Source organism: Euprymna scolopes, chromosome 34, assembly GCF_053919585.1.
Source record: "Euprymna scolopes isolate OS-2025 chromosome 34, ASM5391958v1, whole genome shotgun sequence".
NCBI classification, from domain to species: domain Eukaryota; kingdom Metazoa; phylum Mollusca; class Cephalopoda; order Sepiida; family Sepiolidae; genus Euprymna; species Euprymna scolopes.
Window position 1 is genome coordinate 36,265,310 of NC_136515.1, and position 12,464 is coordinate 36,277,773.

At 33.1% G+C, this 12,464-nt stretch overlaps 1 protein-coding gene across 1 annotated transcript in view; it reads right to left on the bottom strand.

Annotated features, from left to right (window-relative positions):
• Window positions 1–1,235: 1,235 nt before the first annotated feature.
• LOC145259176 (uncharacterized) overlaps window positions 1,236–12,464 on the bottom strand; it is a 22,778-nt gene continuing 11,549 nt past the window's right edge. The window contains exon 2 of the mRNA XM_080116934.1: window positions 1,236–2,967. Within this exon, the coding sequence (XP_079973060.1) occupies window positions 1,606–2,967 (1,362 nt within the window). The 3' untranslated portion in view covers window positions 1,236–1,605. The remainder of the gene's footprint in view (window positions 2,968–12,464) is intronic.

Here is a 12,464-nt window from a genome sequence, read left to right on the forward strand (position 1 = left end):
TACTGACAAAAATCACATTAACTTTGAGGTGTACAAAAAAAGGGAAATAACTTTTATTTCGATATCTTCGGGTATTGCGTCGGTACTCATGGAGTTCACGCGCAAGTAAACAGCACTTTTGTGTGTGATTCATAGTGTTTTATAAGATCTAAGCGAAAACCAAAATAGGTAGTTCGCCACCTCAAGACTCAGACATCATTTCCTTGTATAGAGCGCCCTGGAGCGTCTACCACAAGCTGGTTGGGATACACGGGCATCCTGGGATAGATTTGTGCATATTCTGTGCTTTATGGGGGAATGGTTTCCTATACACTTGGAGCGATGAAGAGATAAAAAAACAACACGAGAAGATGTTCACCCATCTTTCTTTTACTTCTTTCAGACGCAGTTGTTTTTTTTTACATCTCTGTTATCGCTTTTTCTTTATAAAAGACTTTTTCTTTATAAAAAACTACACGAGCGACACTGAAAATGTGTGATTTTATCTTCTTTCTTTAATATAAAACTGTGCATTTGGATTTGGGGGAAAACATTTGATTATACATCGAATTTGATGTAACAAAACAAAAAACAACTGCACAGGATTAATATTTTGAAGCATTCTTAATCTATCCGCCATTTTTAACTTTGGCGCGGATAATACTTTAGTGTCAGGGTCGGGCAATTGGGCTTCAGGGTGTTGGGGACCAAACAGCAACTCTCTCCCCTCATTTCATTACGATCACTTTTTCTCTTCGAATGATAAAAAAAGAAATGATAAAAACCCCAACTTAATTCTCCTCCTATGATGTTTGGCGCTTTACAATTTATTTTTGTTTATATTCGATTTTACAATAGAGTTTTTTTTTTTTTAAATTTTTGCAATAATTGATAAAACGCTTATCTAAATCTTTAACTGATTTCGTACCAGACAGAAGCATTTTAAGAGAATTAGACAAACAATAAGAAACAGTATACAAATTAGAACGAAATTGAAATTATTCATGAAACAATTGCGGCCAGCCGCACAATAATTCTATGCCCTGATTTCTTTTACTTCCAGGTAAAAAGATCAGATACAATCAAGTATGGAGTTCCATGTACGACATAAATCATTATTTCGACATTTGTTCTAAGTTGGTCACCTAAAATAACAGTTTGTTTAAAAGAAAAAAATATCGAATCAAAAAAGTTGAAAATAGAATTTACAGAAACAAAACAACAAAAAAAAAATATAAAAATGATGAACGTGTCGAAGAGTTAATATTTGTTTTAATATTGACAGTGTGTTTAGAGCTATTGATATGATTTTCCTGGAACGAAGAGGAAAATGTTCAATAGAAATCAAAGTTCAATAATAATGACGTCATAGTTTTAGTTGTTCTTCTGAGTCATAAACATCGTAATATTGCGTGAGAAGAGGATGGGGAAGAGAAGGAGGAGGATTAAGAATGGAGTAAGGGGGGACGAGAAACGCTGATGGTTTTCGATTCGTTGGACGCCGGCCGTCCGGTTATGTCACGTTTTTAGATTGGTTTCCCGGTTTTTTGCGTTTTTTGAACTTTTCACCTTGAGACATCAGCTACTCGAGTGTCAACCATTTGCTGATGACACCGACATTAAAGTTCATATGTGACGCTTCATGTGGAGTGAGAGGTGGTCACTCCTAGAGAAGGCTCTTTCACACAAATGGCACTGGAATGGCCTGTCACCGGTGTGCTTTCTGTAATGACGCGTCAGCTCGTCAGAACGAGCGAACTTCCACCCACAACCTTTCCAGTTACAGTGGTACGGTTTTTCTCCAGTATGGGTCCTTAGATGGGCTTTCAGGTGCGAGCTTTTCGTGTAGGTTTTCGTGCAACCGGGGTGTGTGCATGTGTGACTGGTCTGACGTTTTCGACCCCACGATCGTCTACCGCGCTTCTTGGGGGCATTTGGTCCGCCATCGACACCTTGCTGGGGCATCAGGAGATCAACAACAAGCTGCGGAGAAGATGGTGGCGTGATCATTTGATGTGTGATCGGCATCATGGAGCTTTGGGAATTAGCTATCTTCGGACGAATATGATGAGGCACTAACATCTGCTGCTGGTGTTGATGATGAGGATGCATCATGCCGAGCTGGCTGAATGCCATAGATTTACGTTCTTCATGCATCTCAGGGGAGGCCGGTGGTGACATATGACCGGGAATTGTGAAATGCAGTTGATTGGGCTGGGGTACGGCAGCGCCTGAGACAACCCCGTACGTAGAGCAAGACGCCTGCATACTTGTATATTCTTGTTTAGGGATAATGTTCATGTGTGACGGTTTAAACTCTGATTTGACCGACATCATGGTGCTGACAGGTGCGTGCGTATTATGTCGGTTGTGATTTGAGGAAGTGTCATTCTGATTGTCATCGTCGAACTTGATTTCTGGTATATCCAGGAAAGCCGAATGGAAATCGGGTAGGGGTTCCTGTTTAATTTTCATAGCTGCGTCTTCTGAATAGAGACTTTGATTTTCGGCTGTATTATTTAGTATAAAATCAAGATCGAGCAGGTGTTCATAGTTTTCTAGCATCTGTTCAGAGCCTCTTTGTGTGGCCAGCATGTAAGAGACTTGGCCGTTTGCTGATGTCTGCTTGATTATTTGATGAGTAATGGCAGTGTTGTTATTGGTGTTGGTGTTGGTGTTGGTATTGTTGGGGGAGACGCCGACGGTGTTTCCGGTCACCATATTTTGCAAAGAGTGCATATGATGACTATTAAGGGGTGCGTTTGTAAGTGGAACGCACACGTTTGTGTTGGTGTTGTTACTGCCGGTGTTCATGGTGTTGCTGTTGACGCTAGTATTAATAGCATTTGTATTGGTCATTTGTTGAGGGGCGTGCGCAGTTCGCACTGGCTGTAGGTTAAGCTGGTCACTCTGGGACATAATGTGCAACATACTTGTCTCATAAGGGGTGTTGTCCTGATACAGAAGACTTTCAACTTCTTGCCAAGTCTAAAAAAAACAAAAAAAAGAAAAGAAAAAACATATTTAGTAAAAAAAATAATGGATTAAATACATATTATTAAAGAAAAAATAACGTTATAAAAAAGTAAATAAAAAATAAAGATTTTCTGGAAATATTTGCTTTTTAATATTACTCTTCCCACAATGCAATTTTTTTCCGATGAGTAAATTGATGAAGCAAACAAGCCAACCTATTTTTATCGTAGATTAGTCTGTCTACATTACGGAGTAGGATTACTTCCAGCATTGTTTAGCACCAGCGTACATGACAAACTCCAAACATTGTATTATATACCAGTTGTTAAAGAAAAGTTGTTATCTCTGTATATTTCGATGTTAATTGGACTCTCTATTTCTGTCTCATATATATATATATATATATATATATATATATATATATATATATATGTATATATATATATATATATATATATATATGTGTGTGTGTTTGCGTGTGTGTTTCGTGTGTGTTTGCTTGCTGTGTCATGAGTTCGATCCTTGCTATAACCCACGCTGATGACATCTGGAAGCAAGAAACATATATACCTTCTTTGCATGTAATAATATTTAATGTGTGTGTATGTTTGTGTAGTACATCGAAAGATTATTTTTTTATCAAGCGTTATCATGATTTAATGTGCACGTGCGAAATGTTCAGACGGTATAAGATTTGAAGCAAATTCTATAATTTCCAGATTTTTTTATCGCTTTCTTTCTGTCTGTTTGTCTCTCTCTCCCCCTCTCTCTCTGAATATATATATATATATATATATATATATATATATATATATATATATATATATATAAAATATTGGTATAATGAGCTACATGGAAACAGTAATGTACACACAAAATATTATATGATAATATGATATAATCATATCATATTATACTACTTATATATATATATATATATATATATATATATAAAAGCATATCATGTTATACAACTTATATATACGTATATATAAATAATATGCATACCATATAGATAGTATATATATAATGTACATTGTACATATATATACAGAGAGAGAGAGAGAGAGAGAAAGAAATAAATAGAGAGATTATATATAATATATATATACATATATATACAATTTATCTATATATGTATATATATGTGTACATATATATATATATATATATATATATATGCATATGTATAGTGTAATTTCGTGTGATACGAGAGATAATGAGATCAACATGATTATTTTTACAAGAGGATGTGTTTTTTTTAATTCAATGGGCGTTATACATTTATTTTCATCGATATATTTACTTTTACAGGAAAATTGAAAACCCAACTCGCAGATACTAAATGTGCCTGATTTCTTTCGTTTTGATAGTATGATACATTTAAACTATGACAAGATCGGTTGGTGAATCGATAACGTTTGTATCTTTAAACCTACAGATGGAGTTCCCAATATTTTCGTGAAACTAACGGAAAATCAAACTAAAGTATATGTGTGTATACTGCCCATCAAATAAAGCTTCTTTGTATGAGAAGGTTGAAAGCTGATTACGTCAAGAGATCAATTGGTGGATCAATACGTGTAAATCATGATTCAAATAAGCTTACACTTCCATAACAAAACAATCAATGAACATTAGTAAAAACGAAAGGAAGAAAAACTGAGCCGAAAATATATTAATAGTAGACGGAAAAAGTACTTTGAGAAAAGATTTTTGAGCCAGAATTCATTTCAAATGAACCATGAGTTTAACTAATGCATAACTGACTCAAACTACGATTGGCGCATGCGCACAGGAGTTGAATGCCCACCGATATTAACTCTGAACTATATCAGATCTCTTACGAGTTAAACAACAGTTTGTTATAAATGAAAATATTGCAGAGCTCCTTCCAAAATTACGTGTTAAATAAAGCATAAGTTCCTGTCACACACTAAACAAACATACAGAATAGCTTGCATCAAATGTGACTAAAAACAATTCTATAATCAAGTCTATAACCAAGTTGCAAAAACTGAAGCCAGTTAAAAACACGTCTGCGTAATATTAGACCAAAACAGTCAAGTATTCAAAGCTATTTTCAAAATAAAAAGAAATTTCAAGTTAACTGCTTGAAACATGACAAGTAAAAACCCAAAAGAATTTTCCTGAACAGATGATCCGCAATTTTAATAATTAAACATGTCAGTATATTTAAATAAGTCAACTAGGTATTTGAAACTAAGTATTAACAATTTACTGTAATATTTAAATTATTATTATTATTATTATTATTATTATTATTATTATTATTATTATTATTATTATGAATAAATATCTGAATATACATTTAATTAATATTCTTTTTTTTATTTTGAGGCGGGTTACACATTTTTGAGTTTTTGAGATATCTTTCTATTCTCTTTTAAAAATCACACACTCATTTATCTATAAAAAAAGCCAGCAACAAACCTTAAATTTAAAAGCGATAAAAGGATCAAATGGTGACCGATCGTGGCACATTTGCACTGCGGATACTGGTGTCATTCATTCATGTATATAGTTACCCTCGGACCAACGGTTTGACTGTATCGCAACCCTCTTGAGTTATTAGATAGGTAAATACCTCAAGTCGAGATTGAAAATCAACAGATGGTGTTTCTAACCATTCGATCGACTCACCTGCCATAGGGAGTTAGGCAAATTTCAAGGTTCATACGAACATTGTCAATTAAGAGTTCCATTTGTGTAGACGAAGTTTCTTTTTATTGACAATAATAGTAAGTTTGCACTTTCGCTTACCACATCACTTATACTAAAAAAGGAAGGCACCGTAGAATCGTCAGAACGTCGGGATCAAGAGTACTATTTTACTATGTTATGCTCGTAAAACTGACATTTTTCCCGGTGAGATCAACCAAGAGAAATACTTGCCCTAGCTATTTCAAGAATTGTTAAAAATTCCTTGCTTCAAATTTGGATGATTTCAAAAATGTCAAAGATATTTTCTGATCAGATTAAAAAAATCGCTTCAATCTAGAACGATCGCGTCGCGTTTCGTACGAATGATGGTTGATTAATCGAAAATAAATGTCAAAATCATCAAATAATCAGATATAATACGTAAGATAAATCAATGCATACTAGGAACCAGCATTTAGCATATTTAAATGAAAAAAACACATGAAGGCTAAAGGTCATTCGAGGATAAAGGTTAATAGGGTAGATAAATTGAATCATAAGGAATATAGGATTGAAAATGAATAAAATTACTAAAATTTGATGACTTATGACAATGCTTTTATAAGTGTTTAGAATTCAAAATTTGTGAGACGTTTATGAAATAAAATGACAGTTTCTTACTATCGATACTATGTACAAAGTTTTCAAATATTTTATGTTAGTTCTTGAAATCAACCGTCTTGAAATCAACCGTCTTGAAAAGTCTCCAAATAAAGACGAAACGTTGATGAATATATAAATAATTTGTTTACTTTTCCATATATATATATATATATATATATATATATATATATATATATAATGTATGTAACAATTTAAACTTACATTATTTGACGATTTGTGATACGCAGACAAACGGGCAAAAATTTAAAAGGGCAAACAGATAAACAAACAAACAAGTTTTACATACAGTGTCAATAATGTTTAGATCCGCAGAATTCAGAAATTCAGGATTGAAGTTGTGTTTCGGGGTTGTAGGGCAAATTAGTGACAAAACAAGATCGCCATTGTAAACGATTCATTGCATACAATTAATAAAACCCAAGTTGCTAATGTACTGTTAATTGGGGAAATATTGCGACTTTATACTTTTCCTGACAGTATTATTCCGTAAATTACCACGGATTTAAACCTCGCATAGCCAATTTCATAGAATTTGTGACGGCGTCCATTATGCGAATCACACACACCCTACTTTAGACATGAAAATAAATTAAAAAAAATTAAATTTATTTCTGTTAAATTTAGACTATGTGATTTTTGCTTTTGCTAATTACACGAAGATATACCATTATGCAAAGAAAGCGAATATTTATGATATCAGAAACAAACTTCGTTTAATTGTTAATTGAAATTGGTTCGACTGGTTAGGAGTTTAATTTTTACACACTGATCACATCAATTGAAAGACAAATTATGGAAGAGACATTAATTAGGTAGGATTGAAGCTAAAATTGCGATGTTTCCGTGTACTATAAAATCGCGAACTTTAACATCGCGTACTATAAAATCGCGTACTATAAAATCGCGTACTATAAAATCGCGTACTATAAATCGGCTGTTTTGAGTTCAAATTTATTCTGCTCTATTCTGTTAAGTTACGCATTTGAATTTTGTACTAGTTATGGTTAACATAACAACTTGTATTCAATCCATCACATATCATAAATCGCATACAATAAATACTTGGTGTTCACGTAGCTTTACTTTAATATGGCGTAAAACACGAAACGCAAAGCAAATTACGAAGTGTGTGAGGACAGAGCTCCTGTGTAATTTAATTATAAATATGCCAACTGTTCTGTGGAAAGTCCACGGATTGCACGATAGATCACATCATTTTTCAAAATTATAATCAATGTTTATCTAATTATTACCACAGGACTGCTTCCCTGTAGACGGTGGCATGATCACTTTAGCTATTCATAAGTGGTGATTCATTAGAACAAAGCTCGTCACAACCACATACACATAAAGATGGCCATTTTAAGTGTTCTCGATTATCAAACGCCGGAAGCATCAGAAATCAACTTTGTCATTTGCTTGCGTTTTTCAGAACTTACTTCAACTGAGATTGTCTTATTGTATTCGCTTTAACTTTTGACTGCAGCTTAAGATCGAGCAAAGATTGCAATGCAAGTATTTCTATTTATTAGTACTGGTATTATGGTATTAATGCGTTGATCGTTGCTAATATTTACGCGCTTAAACTGGTTACATTTAAGCGCTTTTATTAGAAGCAAAAGCAACAAGAGAAAAACACCTTTGACCGATCAGAGAAAGATGACCTTATTATTCACGTAGTTCAGTTCCAATGCTACACATGAGAATCAAAGATCAATTTCTCGGAATCAGAATAGAGTCGAATAAAGGCAACCAATCTTGCACACACGAAGGACTCTATATCCTTACAGAACTTTTTAACAATAATAATTAAAAGGCTTACCTTTACCGCAATTTTCCAGCGCAGTTTGAAGTTGCATTCAATGCATAAGGTCGTGTGGGACACTAATACGCTTATAGCGATCGGCTCTATCGTGGAACTACAGCAAAGTGTTAACATTCACCCCTTATATATATACAATTATATATATATATATATATATATATATATATATATATATATATATATATATATATATATAACAAATAATTCTGTATTTTCAAAGAAATAAAAGCAGAGTGCTCAATTACGTAAGAAAGAATATAATATATTGATTCCATATAGTAATATACAGTCATATTACGATTAACCATTGATAACTACTGCCTAGACCACTGACCAACCAAGGGATAACATATAATAATCTTTAGTCAAACAAGCAGAATTTCTCACCCCCCCCCACTGACACTGCAAGTATTAATGGCTAATCGAAATATTACTGTGCTGTACTACATATATAATATGTGTGTGTGCATAAACGAAATCGAAGAAATATATAATGAAATAATATATGTATGTTTTTGTGATTAAGCATATTTTATATTGTGGAACGCTGAACATATGAAATACACATACAAATACACATATCATCTGTAAACATTCGCCGCGCCCGCGCACACATACACGCCCATTTTTTTTCATAATTGCTATTTCATATTATTACACATACAATGTTATAAAAGTAAAAATATGAGTGTATGTCTTTTCAGTATTTACTTCAACATTGATCAGCAGGTGAATCGATCTAAATAATAGTATGAAAATATATTCTGACAAATACACGACGTGAAAATATATTCTGACAAATACACGACGTGAACATACGTTCATTTTTTACCCAGGATTACATCATCAAATTAATTGCACGATGATTTAATTTTGTATTGAAACAAATATTTCTTTATAGCATGAAAACATGTTTATTTGTGATCCTATCATGATAAATGGATGTTCGATATTAAAACATTTATATATATATATATATATATATATATATATATATATATATATATATATATATATATACTAGCAAAAGTACCCGTCATTGATTCAAAAACAGCCTACAGAAAATTGACTGATTTATGAAAGTATGATACGTTATGAAAAGGAAGGGTTATAAAGAGATAGCTCGAATTTGGGGATATCAAAACCAAAGCAAAATATGAAGGAAGTAAAAATAAAATAGATAAACCCCATAATTTATTATGCAATACCTGTTCACACTGAAACACTTATCACAATATTCTGTGGATCTATATTAAAAAACCTTTGTTAAACTTTGTGACATATTTACATTCTATGGAGGTCAGGTGCGAACGAACACCCCATAATTTTATTATACCATATTTCTTCAAACTGAAACATAATTATCAAAGTATACTTATGCAGATAGATATGAAAAGTCTTTATTAAAGTTTGTGCCTGTTTCCATTCTATGGAGGCCAGGCGCGAACGCAGACACCACAATTTTATTATACCATCCCTATTTAAGTTAAAACATACTTATCAAAGTATTATTATGTACGTCTATATCAAAAACACTTGTAAACGTTTTTTTTTAATTTTACATTTTTGTTATTTCCATATTTGTGGACCAGGCGCGAGCACAGACCCCACAACTTTAATGAACCACCGTTCTGCTATATCAAACATACACATTCCTGTGTCTCGATACATCTTCTATCATTATATGTAATCAGTTTTTTAAGATAGTAAACCGTACAGGAGCCTATTTGTGGCCTCGCACACACACACACACACACACACACACACACACACACACACACACAAATACATACACATATACACACGCGCGCGCGTTTAGCTTTATATTATGGATATATATATTTAGTAATGTGATTGATAATTTTCAATTCAAATTAGAATTAAAAATTAAAAATCTGTTTCATAAGAAGGAACAACAACAAAGTCAATAATTTATAATATATATATATATATATATATATATATATATATATATATATATATATATATATATATATATATATATATATGAAAAATTCAAATGATGAAAATGAAAATTTACAGTGTTCATTTGTTCAGCATCAAATACTCAAAGTATATGGAAAAACTTTTTTCCTTAATTGATGGAGTTTCAAATATAAGCGCTTCTCGTCGGAGGCCAATTACTAGTAAACTATATAACAACTACTTTGCATGAACTTGAAAGCGTTAAAAATTGTAAGTAAACAAATGTTTACTTCTGTTAAACGAAAAATCGTTCAAAATTGAGTAGAAAAACAATGTTGGAACACTTTTCCTGTTGTATTAGATATTTAATTAATTTTAATCAACAATTAATTTCTATTCACGTTTAATTGAAGTTCTATTCATTGCAAGGTACTTCTATTTAAGATATGTCTTTCTACGAATCTGTAAATTCAAATTTTACTTTGACTTGTAATTTATCTAATCAATTATTCATTGATCACGGATTTTATCATTTGACTGTACTTCGATTCAAAGACGTCATTATGTTTTTTCTCCCGACCTTTGAAATTGTTCATGCAGAAATGGTTTTGTGATAACAAAGGAAAGAACAGCGGTTTTCAAAGTTTTAAAATTCATGCAAAATAATTTATTTTTAATAGTTGTTTCCTCTGACGAAAAAGGTTTATTTTTGAAACTCGATTGATATGTTTTTATATTTCTTGTTTGAACATTTAATGAACTTATACATTCTGTAAATTTTATTTTCCAAAATTTCAGTTTGTTTCATTTAAATATGTTGCAGAAAATCAAAGATATATCGGTACCGTCGGTTTCAAATTCAATACATTATGCATAACTCTTCTTTGTACTGAACAATGTTAAAAAAATATTGATTTTTTTCATTTCTATACACACATATATATATATATATATATATATATATATATATATATATATATATGTATATATACATATATGTGTGTGTGTGCGCGCATGTGACTCTGTGTGTGCATGCGTGTGCGTGCGTGTGCGCGCGTTCAAAATATTTGATACGCGGCCAATGTCGAACAAGTACGCTCCTTTATTATTATAAATATTAAAACTAATAAAAATTTACAAATAAATACAGTGAAGTTAGGAAAACACTCAATTGTTTACATAACAAAACTTCTAAACAAACAGGAACAATAAAGGGGGGATCAGACGACGCAACAAATATACATTTAAGTTGACTATAATGTGAGTCAAATCAAAACGAGGCTGGGTGGGTGATCTGCTGAAGTTTACTAATGTTTATCAAGAGACAGTTGTGAATTGGACTGTTGCAAGTAAATGTTTCACCAACTTTGGAAACATGTTAGCGCTATTTTGGATCTCTTACATACGTGCATCTATTAATGTGAACATTTGCGGCCATTAAAATAGGATATGAGTTGAAAATGTTAAAAAACTGAACCAAATAAAAAAGTTCCAAATTATTCAAACTATAAGAAAATTTAAATTAGCCAGAAATATGTTCATATTTCAGTAAACCAAAACAAAACTAAAAAAAAAAAAAATTGTTTTATTGGGAATTAAAGATGTACATGTTTTGAAAAATTAATGAAGAAATAAAACAGAGGCCAGGTATACGTGTGTAGTGATGGTGGTGGGGATGTAGTGTAAGTGTTAAAGTACTAACAATTTGGCGGGCAGTTGCGTTATCATTCCGGATCAGTGGACGCTGAGTCTGTATGAGACAATGGCTGGCATTTGGGGCTGTAAACACGGAGTACGTTGACATTGTTTAATTATTCTCCCCGGATCCTGGTACAAAAATATCCTTTGTCTTTGCAGAATCTTCAGAAAGACATCGATTGAATCCAATTGATTGCTTCCCGATCGATGTCCTGTGCCTTTGCCAACAGAAAAGTTCCAAGGAGTTTCAAGGGGAGAGCAGAGATGAAGTTCCGTTGACTCTCCGTTAAAAAGGGGAGATCAAAAATGAAGAAAAGCAAGCACGATAGGTGGGGTAAACTCACTGCCGACTGATTGTGAACTGTTGTCGTAGTGGTCGTAGATGAGGGTGACGGAGGATGTTGATGATATCAGCGAGGATGGTGACAGCAGCGTATGTTTTTGGCAGCGTTGTTATCGGCTGAACTGCACAACACCGACTGCAAGAAAGATGCAGAAAAACGCCACCACATCGAAAGTCGGGCCATCGAAACAGCAGCAGCAGCAACCGTGACAAAACGTAAAGCCGGGGTACGCGGTAGCAAGACGGAGGTCGAGGGCAAGCATTGGGGCGGAAGGCGAGGCAGATCAGTCTGAATATCGACGACGACCTTCACCCTTGTTTCTTCCAATAAAACACTTTTCAAACATCACCCTCATCCAACACACACAC